The 18,303-nt window shown below is 50.1% G+C and overlaps 1 protein-coding gene across 1 annotated transcript; it reads right to left on the bottom strand.

The window, feature by feature from the left end:
• Positions 1-2,276: 2,276 nt before the first annotated feature.
• On the bottom strand, positions 2,277-4,682 carry LOC123054420 (ubiquinol oxidase 1a, mitochondrial). The gene is made up of 4 exons (XM_044478196.1): positions 4,230-4,682; positions 3,913-4,041; positions 2,776-3,264; positions 2,277-2,659 (listed from the first exon to the last, which is right to left on the bottom strand). Exons 1-4 carry the CDS (start codon positions 4,560-4,562, stop codon positions 2,600-2,602), a joined length of 1,011 nt encoding a protein of 336 aa, XP_044334131.1. The 5' UTR covers positions 4,563-4,682; the 3' UTR covers positions 2,277-2,599.
• Between the last annotated feature and the right edge of the window lie 13,621 nt (positions 4,683-18,303).

Here is an 18,303-nt window from a genome sequence, read left to right as displayed (position 1 = left end):
GCTTCAGCGAAAGCAGTAGGGATGACGCGCGTGGCCGGATGCCCCGTCGCACCCCCCCCCCCCGTCTTGCACCCCCACAGGGGCTTGAAGTAGTCCCGGAGGTGGACTGCGTCGACCGTCGAGGGGAAGTAGGTGAACTGCATCCGCCACGCCGCCAACTCGCTCTCCAGCGGCTCCTTCGCCCCGGCGTCCTTGGCCACTCCCTTGCCTTTGCTGGTTTTGGGTGCCATGGCGGCTGCGAGAAGCGGAGGATGAAGGGCAACATAGGCGCAGCAGCGGCGAGCAAAGGCAAGAACTTGAGAGGGAGGAAAAGGGGGACGGCGATTCCGAGATTGGAGAAAGCGCAGAGGGTAAATGAGCAACGCGCCTGCAGTTATTCCTTTTTTATGGGGAAGGCGCGGGCCGCCTCTTTTTCCATTTACTGCGATGTGACGCATGCGTGCGAGAACCACCCCGCGCATGACCCCCACGTCACGCACGATCCTCCACGTCGCGCGTTCAACGCGGGTCGTGGGGAAGCGCAGCGGACGGAAAAGTTACTCCGGTAAAAATCCGCTCCGCCTGCCCGCGCTCCGTTCTGGGCCTGGCCCAACAACGCGTTGCGCTTATGTGTGGCCCAGGCCTGGGGGCTCATGTCGGTGTACAAAAGTATGGGCTCTCCTTTGTACCCCTCTACTTGTGCACGGGCAGTCAGAGCCGCGCCTGCGGCCACCCTGAGCAGGGCAGGGAGAAGGAACAGAAGCACAAGACAGGCAAAACAACGCCAAGACCAATAAACACAAAAGAGCAAAGGGGCGAGGTGGACTCCCCCGGCAAGATCGCGGCCGGGGAAGCTTGCCCAACACCGGCAGAGCGAGCCACCCTTGAGCCCAAGGGTTCCAACGCCGCCAATAACTACATTGGAACCAAGGCTCGGGAGGCACCTCCGTGGTGGTATGCAGATCTTTGTCAAGATCATAAATATACAAGATTAGATGAGAACCAGAAGACGAGGCCCTTGGCAAGATACTTGCCAAGGAAATACACGAGACCCCCGGCAAGCGCCTTGCCGGGGACGACCGCGGTGCCACGGCAAGACCCTTGCCGAGGACACCAGCAAGGTCGCGGCCAGGCCCACGTCTGCCAAGGCCCCACCGCCGCTCCCATGCAGCTGCTAGCTCAACCAATTGGGCAGGCACCTGCGTGGCAGCATGCGGCCTCTACGCCGACTCAGCAAGCACCTGCGTGGTGGCATGCAGATATTCGTGAAGGCTCCACCACTGCGCCAGCCCAGCAACCAGCCAACGTGGCGCTTCAGCGCCTCGTCAGCCCGGACGCGCGTCGGAGCCAGGCGAAGCGGCGACAGCTGGGACAAGCTTCCTTGCCGTCCCCGATAAAGCGAGAGGGGCACGTCGGCAGCACATTAAATGCGTTTGTCCGACGGTGCCAGAGGATAAACTCATCCACTGTACACCTTTCCACCTCCTGTGTGCCACTGTGGCAACCCCTTTGTCTATAAAAGGAGGCCCGAGGCGTCCAGGAGGGGGATTCAGATCTTTTGGGCAAGTTACACCCCGTAGCTAGTTTAAGAACTCAAGAACACCATAGGGGTTTCTCCAATCCTCCCGCTATGATGACCCACCATAGGGGTTTTGCGACCAGCCAGGGAAAGGCTGGTGCAGAGCGCCTGCCACCCTCTGCTCGCCAGTTCTGGATCCTCCGCGGTTGACCGCCTCGAGCCGCCAGTGCCCACTTGCACAGAAGCAATGGATTCCCATGGGAAGGATTGAATGGCGAAGCGTGGGACAGATTCGTTTCCTTCTGGGATCGTTGACGAGCCAAGTGGACAACAAACTCCTCTTCCCCGCATCAGAAGTTTCCAAACTCGAATCCGTTGCCCTCCATGTCAGGGATCACCGGAGATGAGCTATGATTGGATCGGAGGGGGCAGAGAGGAAGAGAGGAAGTGGAGTGGCAAGTGGCTAGGGTTTGGGGGGGGGGGGGGCGAACTTAGGCCGGATCCGACATGATGGACGCGTCATGCCTTTTAATATCTACTACCCTTAAAAATATGCGGTGTTTGAAGGGTGCCGGACAGCCCGGGGTTCCGTTGAATCGGGGTTTTGTGACCGGTCAATGACCGGGCGGACGAGTCGGGTTTTTGGCCGTTCGCCCCGGAGGGGTGCAGCTGTAGATGCTGTGACAACTCCAACAAAGCCCGACTATGAGAAAAGACATCAATTGCTTTCAGTCAAGCCACAAACACCTGATCTACTGCAGATCAGAAACTGCAACAGTGGCAAGGAAAAGGAAGAATATTTCAAATAAGGGATATGTACATAGCGAGGTAGATCAATGGTGGTCTGATAACGAAGACATCGTGGCGTACGCCAAATAGGTTCATCTTAGAGCGACATGGTGGTTCAACAATATCCTAGATACGTAACTGACAAGCACACTGCTTATTTCTCAGTACGGAATAGTTACCAAACGAGCAACAATTGCAACATCCTATACAGCTAAAGAGCTCTCATTTCCTCTGCCTTCAAAACGAAACACTCATTTGCTTGGTAGTAGTAGTAATAGTAGCGATGCAAAATTCAGCAGAACACGGCCAGCCTCAGTGGTATCCGATCGGGGCCGGGGTGGCCTTCAGCTGCATACCCTGGTAGTACACGTCCTGCACGACACATGCGACAGATCAAAATCATCAGAAAATTCAGAACCAATCCACACAAAACAGATGCACATGGACTGGTCAGGAAATGGGGTCAAGAAAGGATGTGGGATTCGTACCGATGCGAAGTGGTTGACGTCGCGGTGGTGAGCCTCGTCGGCGCGCACCACGGTGACCACGTCCTTGAGGGTGGCGTTGGCAGGGAGGCGCCAGTAGTCGATGGCGATGGCCGGGGCGGGGACGTTGTCGATCTTGCCGTCGTCGAGGTCCTTGAGGAACTCCGTGTAGGAGTGGACGGCCTCCTCCTCGAGGTACCCGACGACGCGGTGCGCGAACTTGGGCGAGATGAGGTAGCCGAAGAAGTAGGCGTTGAAGAAGACGCCCTGGACGGCGATGACGAGGGCGCGCTCGTACCACCTGGGCTGCGCCACCTCCATGAAGGTCATGAGGTGCATGCGCTCGTTCTCGGCCTCCTCCAGCAGCGCGCGGATCCAGCCGCCGCTCTGCTCGAAGCGCCGGAGCGAGCGCAGGTGGAGGAGCATGCCGCCCACCATCCCCGGCACTGCGGCAACAGTCTCCAGCATCATTGCGCGGCAGCCATACCTCCTCTGCATCCAATTTGAAGGGTCAGCTTCAGATCATGATAAACTTCGAAATACAGAGAGGAGATCAAGATGATACAACTTGTGCAAAAATCATGATAAACAGATGCTTTAATAAAGTAAAGTACATGGCAAAACAAATGGAATCCTCTCTGGTGCTTTACAATCAATAAAATATCCTATGCAGTAGCGATGTCAAGGTCACCATGTTATTTGTGTTTTCAATTCCTAATGTCTGCTGACAGTCTATAATCTGTCGATACTGTCGCCTACTTGTATCCAGATAGAAATAATCAGCGGATTTCTCCAGCACGCGATTATCCACAGTAATCTGATACAGTAGAATATAAAACACCCATTCCCACGAACGATTAGGTAAAAAATAATCCGCTAGACCGCTTGGGTCGGCGTTCTAAATAGCAAGTCCAAACGCCGTCTCCCCGGAAAGCAGGGGGAAACAGAATCAAAAGCGCGACAGGGACCATGCTACTTCCGTCACCCATGAGGCCATGACACGCAAAGATGCAGACACCGCCGTTCGTGCCGTCTTCGGCGAAACGGGTTGGACTAAAAAAACACGGAACGAACCATCCGGAGGATCAACCGGCGGTCGTGAAGGCCGGCGAGGGGAAGGGAGGGGGGAGGCGCGCATACCTGGAAGAAGATGTCGGTGGGGAAGCGCAGGGACTTGACGGTGTAGTAGGCGATCTTGTCGAGCATCGTGTTGGGCACGTGGTGCTTGGTCAGATCGATCGACGTGTCCGCGGTGTACGTCTCCCATGGCTGCGGCGGGCAACAAAACCAATCAGTCAATCACATACGGCGGCGGCGCAACAAGGAAATAAAATAATAGCGCCAATCGACCGCATACAACACGCTCCGATCTGGCGATCCCTCGCCGGTGCCGGAACCGAAACGGGAAAAGCAGAGCAGAGCGGGGGCGGAGCGGAGGAAGCGAGCGAAGAGCGTACCCTGAAGCAAGACCACTTCCACTCGGTGCCGTCCTCGCGCACCAGCTTCTTCGACTGCTCGATCCCCCAGTAGCTGCTGATGGCCACCTCCTTCTTCTCCCCGTCGCCCTTGGCCGCCTCCGCCTTGACCGCCTTGGCCGCCTCCGCCTTGACCGCCTTGGCCGCCTCGTCCTTGACCTGCGAGGCCGCGGAGGTGGACATCAGCCGCACCCACGCGCCCTCACCTCCACCGAGGACGGCCCTGGCCGCCGGAGACGGGGTGGTGGCGAAGAGGCGGCTGGCGCCGGCGCCGGCGCGGCGGAGGAGGACCGATCCGGCCATCCGTGAGCTCATCTGGGCGCCGGGAAACGCCTCCGCGAATCACAATCCGGGACGAGTCGTCTGATGTTGACGCACGCTTGCCCTCGTTGCTGTGGTGGGTGGGGTGGGGTGGGGTGGGGTGGGGGTTGCGGTTTGCTAATGGAAGGGTCATTCGTTGCAGGGATTTTATATGGGAAGGGGGATCAATGGCGGAGGCGGCGAGGGCAGGGGTGGGGCCGCGGCGTCAGTGGCGGGGGAGCCAGCCGCTGCCTCCCGGGGATCCCAGGAACTGAGGGGGTCTTTTCTTCTCCTCCAAGTCGATCGATCGCATTAATTTTGGTCGTTGCGATTTTCTTCTTGCTTTTTTTTTGTTCCTTCCGCGTGGAAACGGCCTGTGACTACTGGCATCCAACGAAAGGCTCACGTGTTTGCAGCTTTGCGACCGGACCGGCGTGTGATGCTCAGGCGGGACACGAATTACGTCTCGGTGTTAGCCATGTAAGCACTCGTTTTAACTTCGTTTGATTTAATTCCGAATTTTGCTTTTTTGCTGGGATTTTTTTAGTATTGTAAGTATTTTTTTTAGGCCCGTGGCTGCTAAGGGATTACTTTAACTTTAAGCTTGCAAAAAGTGAACGTATTCAAGTTGAGACATTGTGCGTCCAATCATGGAGTTTGGTTAGTACGTAGAATATAATATTTGAGACAGTGTCCTGTACAATGAACGACGATTGTTTCGAAAAACCAAATGATTTTTTTAAAAACCGGGAAAAGGATCATCGAAGCCGAGCTGTACAATCAGGTTCTGAAGTAGTTCTCGTAGGAGAGGAATATTCTGTTTGGCACCCTTTCACACTTGGCGGGTGCGTGCAGTTTATCTTTGTTACGGTTGGCAAATATCTGGCGGAAAGGAAACAAAGCGAAATGGGAGATGTGTTCCGGCAGATGCCCATCCATCCATCCGTCCTAATATTTGCTTGTGGACCAAGAAAGAACCCGTCAAACGAGGCAACCGCTATCAATAGATCCTTCCCTTAATCCAACAGCTAAACAGCACCGGAACGTGACCAAATACGGCCCTCCTGTCCTGCGTGAGCTAACTACTGTAGCAGCTAGAAGCATCTGGGATCTTGCTTTGCTTGGGACTAGCAATCATCTTTTGGTGGCCTTGTGCTTGCCACGCTTGTGTTTCTTCTAGGATTGTATCACACTTGTGCCATCAGTTGGATGTGCTGGCTCTTGCTTCCTTTTTGTTCTCTCGGTTATTTTCACCGTGGTCTGACTCATTCCACCATGCTAGCCAGTTTGTGATTCGCAAAATGAAAAATGCATAGTGAAATTTTGGATTTTGTTTGGTTGTGAAATTTGAGATGCGCGGTACAAATCCCGTGATTACAAAATTGTGACTATTTAATCATCGGCGCCCCCCTTCGAGGTTTCCATCTCAAACTCAACCAATGCCAACCCATCACATCACGCTCTGGTCTCCTCTCCGGCGAGCGACCAACCTACCTTCAAGACGACGACGAGGAGAAAGCTTCCTCATCGGCGACCTTCAGGAAGTACGGGCTTCGCATGTTGGGCCTTGGCTCTTGGGGGTGACTTCAACATGATTACATCCACCGCTGGTAAGAACAACCACTGCATGAATTGTTGTGTCAGGCATTGCTTCCGGTTATTCATCGTGGATGAGGAACTTCGTGACCTCTATCTTCATGGGCGCCGCTATACTTGGTCGAACGAGCGCGATCATCCACGCTCTTTCGGAATGATCGCGTTCTCTTCGCATTCTATTGGGAAATCCTCACCTGCATTTGCCCGATGTGTTGTCGCTCCTCTGGTGCATCGGATAACTGCCCGCTCTTTTGTGGATTGAACGGCTCGCTTCCACTTTGAGCACTTCTGGCCGTAGCTCGAGGGCTTCCTAGAAGTCATCTTCAAAGCATGGCAATCGGTGACCCCGTACCCCGACCATTTCCGCCACCTCTATTCGCGTCTTCTGGCTACTCCTCGCCCACTCCAGAGCTGGAGCGCCTGCACCATCGACAACGTCACCCTTCATCTAAAGGTCGCCCGTAAGGTTATCACTTGCTTCGGCGCCGTGCAAGACCTTCGGCTGCTCTCTGCCTTTGAAATCTGGCTCAGCCGCAAGCACAAGGTTGTGTACCTTGGGCTGGCACGCCTCGACCGATCCATTACCTTCCTTCATTTCTTTTGGCTCATGAATGGAAAGATTACCTCCGCCTGCCATCATTTGCATGCCTCGCACAGGATGCAAAAGAACCACATATTCTCTCTCAAGGTGGGGGATACTTTCGTCTCGAAACTGGATGATCTGGCAGGGCTGCATATGACCACCTCACCAACATCCGTAGCACCGTCGACGTGCATGATTTCACCATTAATCTGGCCAAGATCCATCATGTTACGTTCGATCTTTCCAAACTAGGCACCCCTTTTTTGAGGATGAGATCTGGGTGGCAGTGAAGTCTCTTCCTGCCGGCAAGGTGCCCGACCCCAATGGATTCTTGGCGGAATTCATTCGCAGTTGTTGGACCATGATCAAGGCCAATGTCTGTGTGTCCTTTGATAAGCTATACACTCTAAACGGCAGGGGTTTCCAGAAGCTCAACGAGGCTTTCATTACTTTGCTGCCCAAGAAGCCGCATCCTGAGTCCCTTCATGATTTTTGGCCGAACCTCTTTGCCAAGCTTTCGTGAAAGTGCTCTCACTTCGCCTCATGCCCTGGCTTAGGGCAATGGTCTTGGGTAATCAGAGGGTGTTGATTGCTGAACGTTACATCCACGATAACTTGTTGGTGCAATAGACTCTGCGCCTCCTACACAACCTGAAGTTGTCGTGGATGCTGCTCAAGCTTAATATTGTGCGTGCTTTTGATTCAGTTTTGTGGGCCTTCCACGTCGACACCTTGATGCACCTCGGATTTGGTCATTGCTTGATAGCAATCTTTTGGTCTACTAGACAAAAAAAATGTTTGCTCTACAGGTTTTGGTATGCTGTTGGAGCCGATTTTTTGCCCCCCAAAAAAGAAAAACTGTTTTTGTTTACACGGTGTTTTTTATTTTGCTGCTGGAGACGCTCTAACAACACTGAGCAGTACTCTTGCATGAACGATACACGACACATTTCTTTACTAAGGACCATCACGCTCCTCCCCTCCCCCGCGTCGCCCTTCCTGGCGGCGACGGGGGACCCTAGCCCACACCATCGCAGCCCCTCCCACCCCCACCCCGCACCTCGCCGCCGCCGGAGGAGCGGCCGGCGAAGCCCGTGCCTGCTCGCAGGAAGGTGGTGGCGGGGCGTCTCCGTTGACCCCTGCTTCCAGCGCTTGGCGTCTGGGAGGTCCTGCTCCTGCGCCAGATCTGACGCTCCTGCTGCCCCTCCCCTCATCCGCGTCGGGGGGCGCCGGATCTGCCTCGTGCTTCCTCTGGCCCGCTCCCCTGGCGTCGCCCGGCGCCCTCCTTCCAGATTCAGCCGGCGCGCCGCGGATGCGGGCTTCCGGCGCCCTCGGGGCGGCTCCCGTGGCAGGGCCTCGTGGTTGCCTTGGCGGCGGCTCCATCCCGCCGTTCTGCTGGGCTGGGCGCTGCGCCCCGCCCCCCTGCTCCGTGCCTTGCGCCGGCTTCCGCCGCCTCCCCGCCCTCAACCGCTCGCCGTCGTCGGCTGACTGTCTGTCGGACGCTCCACCTCCTGCCTTTCGGTAGTTCCAAACTGCCATGTCTCTCGCCTCCACCGCCCATCGTCGTCGTGCTTCTACGCGTACTCGACAACGAAGGTGGCGTCGTGGCTCCTGTGCTCTAGAGCCCTCCACCTCCTAGTTCCCCCGGTGGGCTGCCGCTGTTCGTGGCTTTTCCCGCTGGGGGCACCGCACCGGTGGTCCTCACCGGTGCCCTCGGCGTCAAGGGTGCCTGCCAGCGTCGCTCCGCCGGTCGGATTCATCTGGATCTGGGGCCGTCCATCTTCAGCGCTATCCCACGCTATTGGCGGCTGCTCTGTGTCTTGTCGCGTGGAGGATGTGTTCGGGGATGGGGAGAAATCCTTGGTCGGCCTGTGATGTTTTGGGTGTGCTCAGTGGAGTTCTATGCTTGGTGATGCCCTTCGACTACGCCGGTGGCACACAGGTGCCGTGGCGTCGTCTCGGCCCGGCGTGACTGTTCGAATGTGCCCCATGACACAGGTGGTGTCGCGGCGTTGTGCAGTCATGGTTCTCCGGTGCTTTTTGATTGCGTCGACGGTGCGGTGTCACGGTTTAGTCTTGACTCACCGCTGCAGTTCGAGCGCCTGTGGTGCCCCCTTGTTGTGATGTTTTGGGTTTGCTCTGTGGAGTTCTATGCTTGGAGATGCCCTCCGACTATGCCGGTGGCACACAGGTGCCGTGGCATCGTCTCGCCGGCGTGACCGTTCGAATGTACCCCATGACACAGGTGGTGTCGCGGCGTTGTGCAGTCTTGGTTGCCTGGTGCATTTCGATTGCGTCGATGGTGCAGTGTCTTGGTTTAGTCTTGGCTCGCCGCTGCAGTTCGAGCGCTCGTGGTGCCCTCTTGTTATGTTGTGTCCCCCCTCGCCATGTTTTGTTTGTGTGTTGTTTTTGCTTTATTTCTCCCTTCTGTGCCCCTGTACTTCTGGTTCACTTGAACCCTATCTTGTATTAGGCTGCAAAGCCTATAGGCAACAAATAAATACAATTCAGGTGGGGAGGAACTCTTCTCCCCCCCGTTGAAAATTCAAAAAAAAAAGATAACAGCTAGAAGCATCTGAGATTTTGTTTAGAGTGCTACTCTCTATGTATACTAATGTAACACGTTTTTGCAGTTTAAGAGGTCGTACTTCCCATGCTGCGTCTCTGTGCGCGCGCGTGAACTCCATTTTGGAGAGTAGAAATCGAGTTTGATTCTTTGATCATGAAAACAACGTCCCATTGGTTGCAAAGTTTGACTGTTTGATCATGAATTTTATTTGCAGAGTAGGAACCCCTCGATTAAAAAGTTTGATTGACTGGCCTTGATATTCAATTTGAATATCCATTCCTCGATTAACTAAGATACACACATAGAACACACACTATGGGTTGGGCTTATTGATCAACGGTGATTTGTGCGGGATTCATCATTTTCTCTGTTCGGTTCACTTGGACTATCTGACAACATTTGAAGAAAAAAAGAGAGGACAAGTGACGAGGCACGCCTTAAATTTCACTTCTTGCATCCGAACATCTCATATTAGATTTTTATATCCATATAAAGACATGCAAAAGAAGTAGAACCTACGTACTACGTCGATCCTAGCTACTCCTCATCGGAGATAACGACGATCTCCGTGCCCGGCTCCGGTAGAATGGGCGGCAGCTGCAGCTCCGGCGCCTCCGCTCGCGTCCGACTCCGCCTGCTCCCGCCGGAGGAACGCCCGGTTGGCCTCGACATAGGCCTCATCCTGGATGGACTTCAGGTTTGCCTGCTGCTCTGCCATCTCATCGGACTGGGCAACGGCGAACTCCGCCTGCTCCTGCTCCAAGTTGAAGGCCGACACCTATTGGTCCGGCTCCTCCACCTCCATCGGAGCCATCTCCTTCTCCTCCGCTTCCTCAGCTGCTCCTCCTCCTTCGGCTCCGGCGAGTCTGGAGGCAGCCCGACAGCGATGCGGGCGATGCGCACCGCTTGCCTCACCCGAATCTCCTGCTGGATCTCGTAGCAGTGCTCCAGCGTCAGCATGGCGTAGTAGGTGATCTTGCTCCGGACCATGGCAGAGTGTCAGAGCGTGGGCGAAGCGTCTGTGGGCAGAGCGCCGGAGCGGGAGAGGGAGGAGGTGGATGGGCTCGAACTGGCGGCGCGGAGATGGGGGAGGGAGATGGGTTAGGGTTGCGGGACACCGACTGACTTAAATAGCCGGATTTGGTCTTGGGCGGCGAGCCGGAGCGGCACCAGCGGCGTTCACACCGCGGCGACGAACACGGCGTCCGTCAGACCGCCAGGTTTCCGGGCGTTTCCGCGTGGGACCCCGTCGTCAGATCCACATGGCGTGCGTGCCCGGGCACCCCCATATCCGTCGGTCAGCCCGAGCGTTTGAGGGCCGTTTGAGAGGCACGTCTGGGTCAAAAAATCATGACCGGATGGCCCACCCGGACATATGAGGCGGATTTGAGATGTCCGGCTGTAGATGCTCTAATCCAACTACATCCCTGCACACACAACCAGATGCGCACCACCAGTTGCGGAGCTTGAAGGCCAACCCTGGGAGGGCCAAAATGGAAGAAATAGCCAGTGGGCCGGAGTTCTAAGGCCGAACAGTAAAGAAAGTTGTGTATAAATTTCAATATATTGGGCGGGCCATGGCCCATCCGGCCTTGCTGTAGCTCCGCCATTGCGCACCACCTGATTTAAACAATGAATTATTTTGCATTATCAACCATAAAAAGTTCAGCCTGCCCTGGTGTTTGGTGATTTGTGAGACTCCACTTTTTGCTAAAACCAAAGTAAGTAGTACCAAGTAAAGTGTGAGCAAACAGCGATCCCAGCGGCAGAGGGAGTATATGCACAAGACGACCCAATGTAGCCCAAGCAGCGAGGCCTGATAGCAATTCGGCCCAGTGAAAAATACGAGAGCAGCTCAGCCAAGTGGCTACCCTAAAAAACAAATCTCAGCCAAGTACAGAAAATCAGACAAGTGGCTCATAAACATAACATGACGCAGGAAGTTGTAGGAACACACTCAAACATCACATGACTAGTAGCAGTACTTGCTATACTACTGTGCTCCTACTTGGTAAGATCTACGAGTCTGATCTCTGGTTCATTGTTCGTTGCATACAGGTTTGCCAATTTCTATCTTCTCTCTGATATCATCACAGGATTCGGGTTTTATCCTCTGAATAAATAAATGATTTGCGCTTAGCATAATGGTATCTTTGAATAGGTATGTATATATCAAGATGCAATTTCATTCAAGCACAGTACCAGCTTTTTAACTGCCTCTGCAATCAACTCCTGCACTTTATCCTCTGGTACCTGAGGCGATCAGACATGAAAACAAATCAAATATAAGAACATATAATCCACTGGATACAATCCCACATGCATATTACAGTACTTACTTGGTCGGGAACGCCTGCCCCTGCCGTGCTACAAAGAAACTGAAAAGATGAAGAAAAGAAGAAAAAGAAGAGGGGTTAATTATCCTTTTGCCTTCAGTGGTGTCCATGTGCTCAGTTTTGTCCTCAGATGCGAATTGTGCTCAGTTTTGCCCCTAGTCCAAGCGCACTGACTCGTTCCGTGAACTCAGCCGTCTCCGTCAGGTCAACCTTTTGACTCGGCCCTTACAGGTGGGACCAGGTAGCAGGGACGGCCAATTTTATTCAGACCGTTGCATGCGTGGCTTGTGGGACCCAGCAGAGAGCCGTTGCAGGTGTGCTATATAAGCGGGCGACAACGGCGGTGACCACGGCGAGAGAGAGCACGGCGGTGACCACGGCGAGAGAGAGCACAGCGGTGGGAAGCTAGCTGTGGAGGGCGCGGCGGTGGGAAGCTAGATGTGGAGGGCGCGGTGGCGTTGAGATCCCCTTCGGCTCCGAGCTCCATGTCTTCCTCAAGCTCCCGCGCCACCTCGCGGATGCAGAGCCGGGCGCGTGTGGACATGCCTGTCTTCGTCTGTCCGCGGTGCCGGGCGGGCGTTGATCGGAGGGTTTCTCACACACCGAGGAACCAGAATCGTCCGTTCTACGTGTGCAGCGAGAATGGGGTAAGAATTGGGGCAATTGCACAATTTTCATGGTCGGGATCTTTGAGCAATTGGTTGATCTGTTTGGTGTTCATGCAGGTGACATGCTTCTTTCTTTGGGTCGATGCTCTGCCAAGACTCTGATGAATGAACTGCAAGAAGAGCATGAAGAATGGTTGCGCATGCTGCCACGAACGGCAGTGGCCGCAGCACGAGCTCCGGAAGAAGAGATGGAGGGCGAAGCACGCACTGACAGAGAGCTAGCTGTTGAGCTTAGTATGTTGAAGAAGAAGGTTAGGAAGCTTGAAGATCAAGCACTACCAATACCCATTTGCAAATACTTTTGGGCATTTGTAGGTATGGTAATCGCATTGGTTGTAATGTTGAAAATGTATGGAAAGGCATGAATTATGGAGGAATTTGTAATCTTGAAATTGTATGAGAAATTCACCTAGTTTAAATGTTGGTTAAAGTTGTTTAAATGTTGAAACAAAAAGAGAAGAAGTGACCAACATTTAAATATGTTGAAAAAAAGAAGAAATGAGGAATTCAGAAACTTTTGATCAATGAAATGCAGCTCTCTGCTCTGCCTTTCTGTCCAAAAAAGGTTGCTCTTGGGCCAAATTCAGAGCGTAGAGCCAAGTGCAGGCTAGACTAATGGGCCAACTGCATCCAATTAGGCCCATTCGGGGGTTCTCTTGCGTATTTTTCTGTTTTCTGTTCTGATTTAATTTAGGCAGTAAATCATAATGCTGAAACTTTTTGTGAAAGCTAATTGAATTATTCTGGAGCCAAACAATTAAGGTTAGAATTTTTTTGGAGCTGTTAATTAATCCAGTTCAAATACACCGTGATTTAAATCAAAGACCAAAATGTCATGGAAAATGTGCCTCAGCTCTGGTAGAGGTTTACACCTGGTGCCAAAATAAATGAACATTTTTTAAGGGCATTACATTGAGAAAAAAATAATTTGTCTAAAAAATGAAGGGTGGAAAATGCACAAAAAATTGGTGCGACTGGGGATTCAAACCCAGGACCGCGTGGGTTTGTGGTGTTTAGGGCTGCGCTGGTAACCACTAGGACAAATGGCAAGACTTTGACATGGGTAGGGAAGGAAGGTATACATAGTGAGACTGTGAATTTTTTTTTAAAAAAAATAGTGAGACTGTGAATGTTTGCACACGCGTGAGTGTGGTTTTCCTTTGTTTTGCACTGAAATTTTGAAGGGTTGGAAGGTTGAAAACGTATGTTTGCACTGCCACATGATTTTGGTTAGAGTGGCACTTGGTTTAGGATTTAAAGGGAATAAATTTGCATGTTAGTTCATGACTCTTTTTTTTGAATGAAACAGAGGGCTTCTCACCCCCTCCGATTTTCATTAATGAAAACCACAAGTTCTCGAACTTCATGACTTGGTTTAGGAAAGAAATGATATATTTGGGCACGGACATTTTTTAACACACATAATAAACCCTAATAACTTAGATAAGATGCAACACACCGTACCATTACAATAACTAGTAAAATGTCCGTGTGTTGCTACGGGCCACAATGCATAATAATAAATTTGTCTTCATAAAATTTATCCATCTAAACAGTCTGGACTATCTTAAATACATACCATATATGAAGGAGACAATAATCCTAGACGCACGGACCCTTACGAGAGTTTTAGAGAATCTCCTTCTAACTCATCTTTCTCCCGCTGATTTTCAGCTGGGGTTGGCCCCATCCTTCCCTGATCTTAAATCATGTTGGTCCACAATCGATAGTTCGTTGAACCCGTAAAAGAACTTCCTGTAGATGTAGCATTACTCTGGAGGAGAAATATGGTTGTCCAGACTATCCGACTGTTATCACCAACACATGGTCTCTCTTTTTTCTGCCTGGCCCTCTCCTTACTACTCGTTTTCCTGCCATAGCGAGACATTTCTTTTTTTTGGAACCCTTTCCTTTAAAAACATGTCTAACATGTAATGTTAGGATCGTCATGCATGTCATGTGACATTTTTTATGGTAGATAACTTTTCTTCTTCCTACTATCTCTGCCATTGAAGCCCCCTTCTCCAATAAAAAATAATACATTTTTAATAGAAGGATAAACATATTGCGCCATAAAGCAAATGCAATCAGTGCATGTCATGTGACCTTGTCGTCTTTTATGGTAGATAACTTTTCTTCTACTCACTATCTCTGCCTTGGAACCACCCTTCTCTAATAAAAAATAATACATTTTTTCGTAGCAGGATAAACGTATTGCGCCATGAAGCAAATGCAATCAGTACATGCACACCGATATGTTCTCTGTAGCAAAAAATTACTCGATTTCTTTTTGCAAAATCCATCATATCTCCACATCTTGACTCAATTTTTTCAGATTCGTCTCGACTGATAGCTACCGTCTTGTCCTCCTCAAATCCTTGTCGCTAGCAATCTTGGCATTGCACGGTCGTAACGGTCGCTGCTAAGAATTGTGACGCACACAGCATGTCTTGTGGTGGTGTGTCTGATACAACTGCAGAGTGTCCATTTGTGTTTGTGCTTCTGTTAGGCAAGTCTGGTAAGTATGCATGTAAGCTGTAGTCAATTTCACAGCTGAACTATCATGTATAGCAAAGAACAGTGTAGTAATAAAGATAAGAGGGTTGTAAATATGCAGGTATGGCCAAAAAAAATTATGACATCAATAATTAAACTCTGTTTTTCATGTAATTATATTTCTATACCAAACGTCAATAATTTCTCATTACCAAACGTCAATAATTTCTCACCGTCCAAGAGTGTCAGCTCCTTACTGACATGTAGTACTTTACATGTATTAAAATTTAAAAGGGATAGGAGTTTCTTTGCTTCACATAGCCTCTGTAGAAATGTAATGACTAAAATACTAATAAATCTAATGGTTCCAATAAATAGAAATTCAGGGATAGGAGTTTCTACAGCTTGGACGGACGGTGGTACAATCCATATAATTCATCTGAGCAGTACCTAGTGACTTGTTTCAAAATCAAGTAGTTCTGGAAGCCCCTTGAAGCATAGAAGTAACTCACCATACTCTCCCTACTCCTGGCGAAAATCAATCCTTGTTCCCCTCCCCATGGAGCATGGAACATATACATCAGCAATTCATGTTCACTCCTTAAACGGTCATTCAGAGAAGCATGTAGCCTGCTGCAAAAATATAGTAAATCCTGTCCAAAGCAACAATCTCTAAGATACAACCATATCTAGTTCAAATGCAATAAAAAAATTGGTGCTTGTGTTTCCAACAACAAATGTTAACATCTCTGGCTATATTACTTTGAATCGGGATATCTGCTATGGAGTTCATGAAAACAACACACACAATATTAGTATAATGCAAATGCTTTATACATACGCATAGGCTTCATTTTTGATTCAAATTATGGAATATGAGCACATGTAAAGCCCAGAGAAGTCCAGTACAGTACGCTTCATGTGGAATTCAAGTTGTTAAATTAAATAACTACATGCACCAAGATAACAATATGTGTTTTTGTACATTAGTTCAGTTCATAAAATCTGGCAAAGGTGTATGTTCACTCATTTCTCTTTGGTTCCATTCCTCTGTTCTTCCTTGGTGCAAAACATGAACTATTAACCATGTGAATCTTTTTCCGCCTATCATTGGCCCTTTTACATATTTTCTTGCCCTTGTTCTTCCACTTCTGGTATTACTACAGATGTCTGGGCTTCCTATATTTCCCTTACCTTATGCATCCTACAGCTTAATGGAGTGGCATTCAGTTTTTGGAATGCTCAAACGGAAATATACATTATCTAGTAAGTTATTTAGTAATTTAAATAAATCATGTAAGTTCACTTTTCTTATTTTCTTAGACTGAAGATACTTGTGATATGTTACGAGTGGAATCTATGAGAGAAAAAAAGCAATTGCGTTCTTGAAAAGAACTGATTTCATGCGCTCGAACGTTTCTTCGGGACCCAACTCCAAACCAAGGAAAGGCTCGAATCTGTTTTTAGAACATGGCTCTGCTGTTGTATAACTACCTATGAACTCACAAATCTAGAAGGCCATTCACCATATGTAATGAATACACAATGTTTTATTGATTGGTGACGAATAAGTACAAAAAACAGTAAGGGTGTGTTTGGTTTGTGCCCCAATTTGCCCTATCAAATTTTTGGCATGACCAAAGTGAGGGCATGACCAAAAAATTGGCAAGTTGTTATTGTTTGGTTTATAGCCACTTGAATTGATTTGTGTTTTTAGTTATAATGTTGAGACAATAACAAATAAACTCAAAACTTTATTTTTGTAATATGGACACTTAATTAACTGTAGCATGCAGAAAGAAATGAAATGGGTCATTCACAAAAACAATGAAAAGATACAACTTTTGTGCTCAACGAAACTTGCGGCTGCCTTTACGAAAACAGAGACAATTTCATTCGCAAAAAAAGAAAAAGAGACAAACAACCGTAATTTAGTAGTACAATTTCTTCTCCGGCTATTGGACTGTGCTAAACAGAATTAGTTGCACGATCTAAGTGATCACAACAACCCAAAGAAATACTCAGCCGATTAATCCGCCGCACCGATTGTTCGAACTATACGAGATTAAAAAAACTAACACGAGATCCTCGTATCAGCCGGCGAGGGACGTGCTCGCCAATTTTTTGGCGACCAATTTCAGCGCCCTCGATGCGCCCACGTGTTGGCAGAAGTAACACTGAGCCTTCGGGGCGAGCCAGGGTGAGCCAATCTTTTGGCGATGGTCCAAACAGGGTCCAAATCGCAAGGGCATGCCAAAAAACAGATAGGGTCGGCGTTGGTGCTAATCCAAACGGCCCCTAAGCATCATGTGGATAGAAAGGATGACAGGGTTGCTACCGAGAACATACCGATTACAGAAAAAGGATGTCAGGCTTGCTTCTAGTTCTTGAGTTTTTGGTCAGATATGAGCTCATCAACCAAGATTCTTAAATGCAGCCTCAATAACCTCATTTCAGTTCCTTCTTTGTCAACTATTTCATCAATGCAGGCTCAATAACCGTCCAGACCTAAACCCGTTATCAAAATACTCAGGATATTAGCTACCGATGAGCATTCACAAGCGAGATATCTAAAACATTTAATAAATTGTCAGGACCCCGATTCCAAGTCACACCGATCTAGCCTGTAACACCTCATATCACTTTGCGGCCTCACGCACGGTATTCCCACGGGTGTCGCCTTACCATGGCCCGTGACCGTTTGCGCCTTTTGGCTCACGTATATGACAGTGTCGCTAGCATCCATATGACAGAGAACCCGGGCCGACATGGCTAGTCGTGAACCCAAAGTGGCACTAACGTATGGGGACAGGCATACATGAATCAACATCGAACGTGTCGGTCAGCAGCGTGCGAATCCGGGCTGTAGCACTGGGCTAACAGGACTCCGGGAACCCGGGCTGTAGCAGGCTAGGCAGGACTCCGGATGTCACCGCGTGACATTTCCCCGAAGGGACAGACACAGGAACGAAGTGAATCACATGCCGGCCAGTCAAGTGTTCCGGAGCAGTAGTGCTGGGCTAGCAGGACTCCGGTGAACCGGGCTGTAGCGGACTACTATGGCTCATGGAAGCACAAGACTACATTTCCCCATAAGAGAGGCTACCAAGGATAAACAACTAGGTTGTCGGATCCCACACATACCAAGCATTTCAATCATACACACCATATGCTCGATATGTGCAAATACAATATGGCATCACAACAAGACTCTACGACTCAGAGTATTTATTCATTAGGCTCCGAAGAGCCAGATATTACAAACATGGGTCTCATGACCCAACATTCAGAGCATACAAGTCAAACACATGCGGAAGCTTAACATGTCTGAGTACAGACATCTACAAAAGAAAAAGGCTGCGAAGCCTGACTATTTACTAGATCCTGCCGAGGGCACAAGATCGTAGCTGAGGTATCAAGCTAAACGTCGAAGTCCACACGGAACTACTAGCGAGACTGACGTCTCTCTGCAAAACATAAAATAAGCAAACGTGAGTACAAATGTACC

Source organism: Triticum aestivum, chromosome 2D (genome assembly GCF_018294505.1).
Source record: "Triticum aestivum cultivar Chinese Spring chromosome 2D, IWGSC CS RefSeq v2.1, whole genome shotgun sequence".
NCBI classification, from domain to species: domain Eukaryota; kingdom Viridiplantae; phylum Streptophyta; class Magnoliopsida; order Poales; family Poaceae; genus Triticum; species Triticum aestivum.
This window is presented reverse-complemented; position numbering and strand designations above follow the sequence as displayed.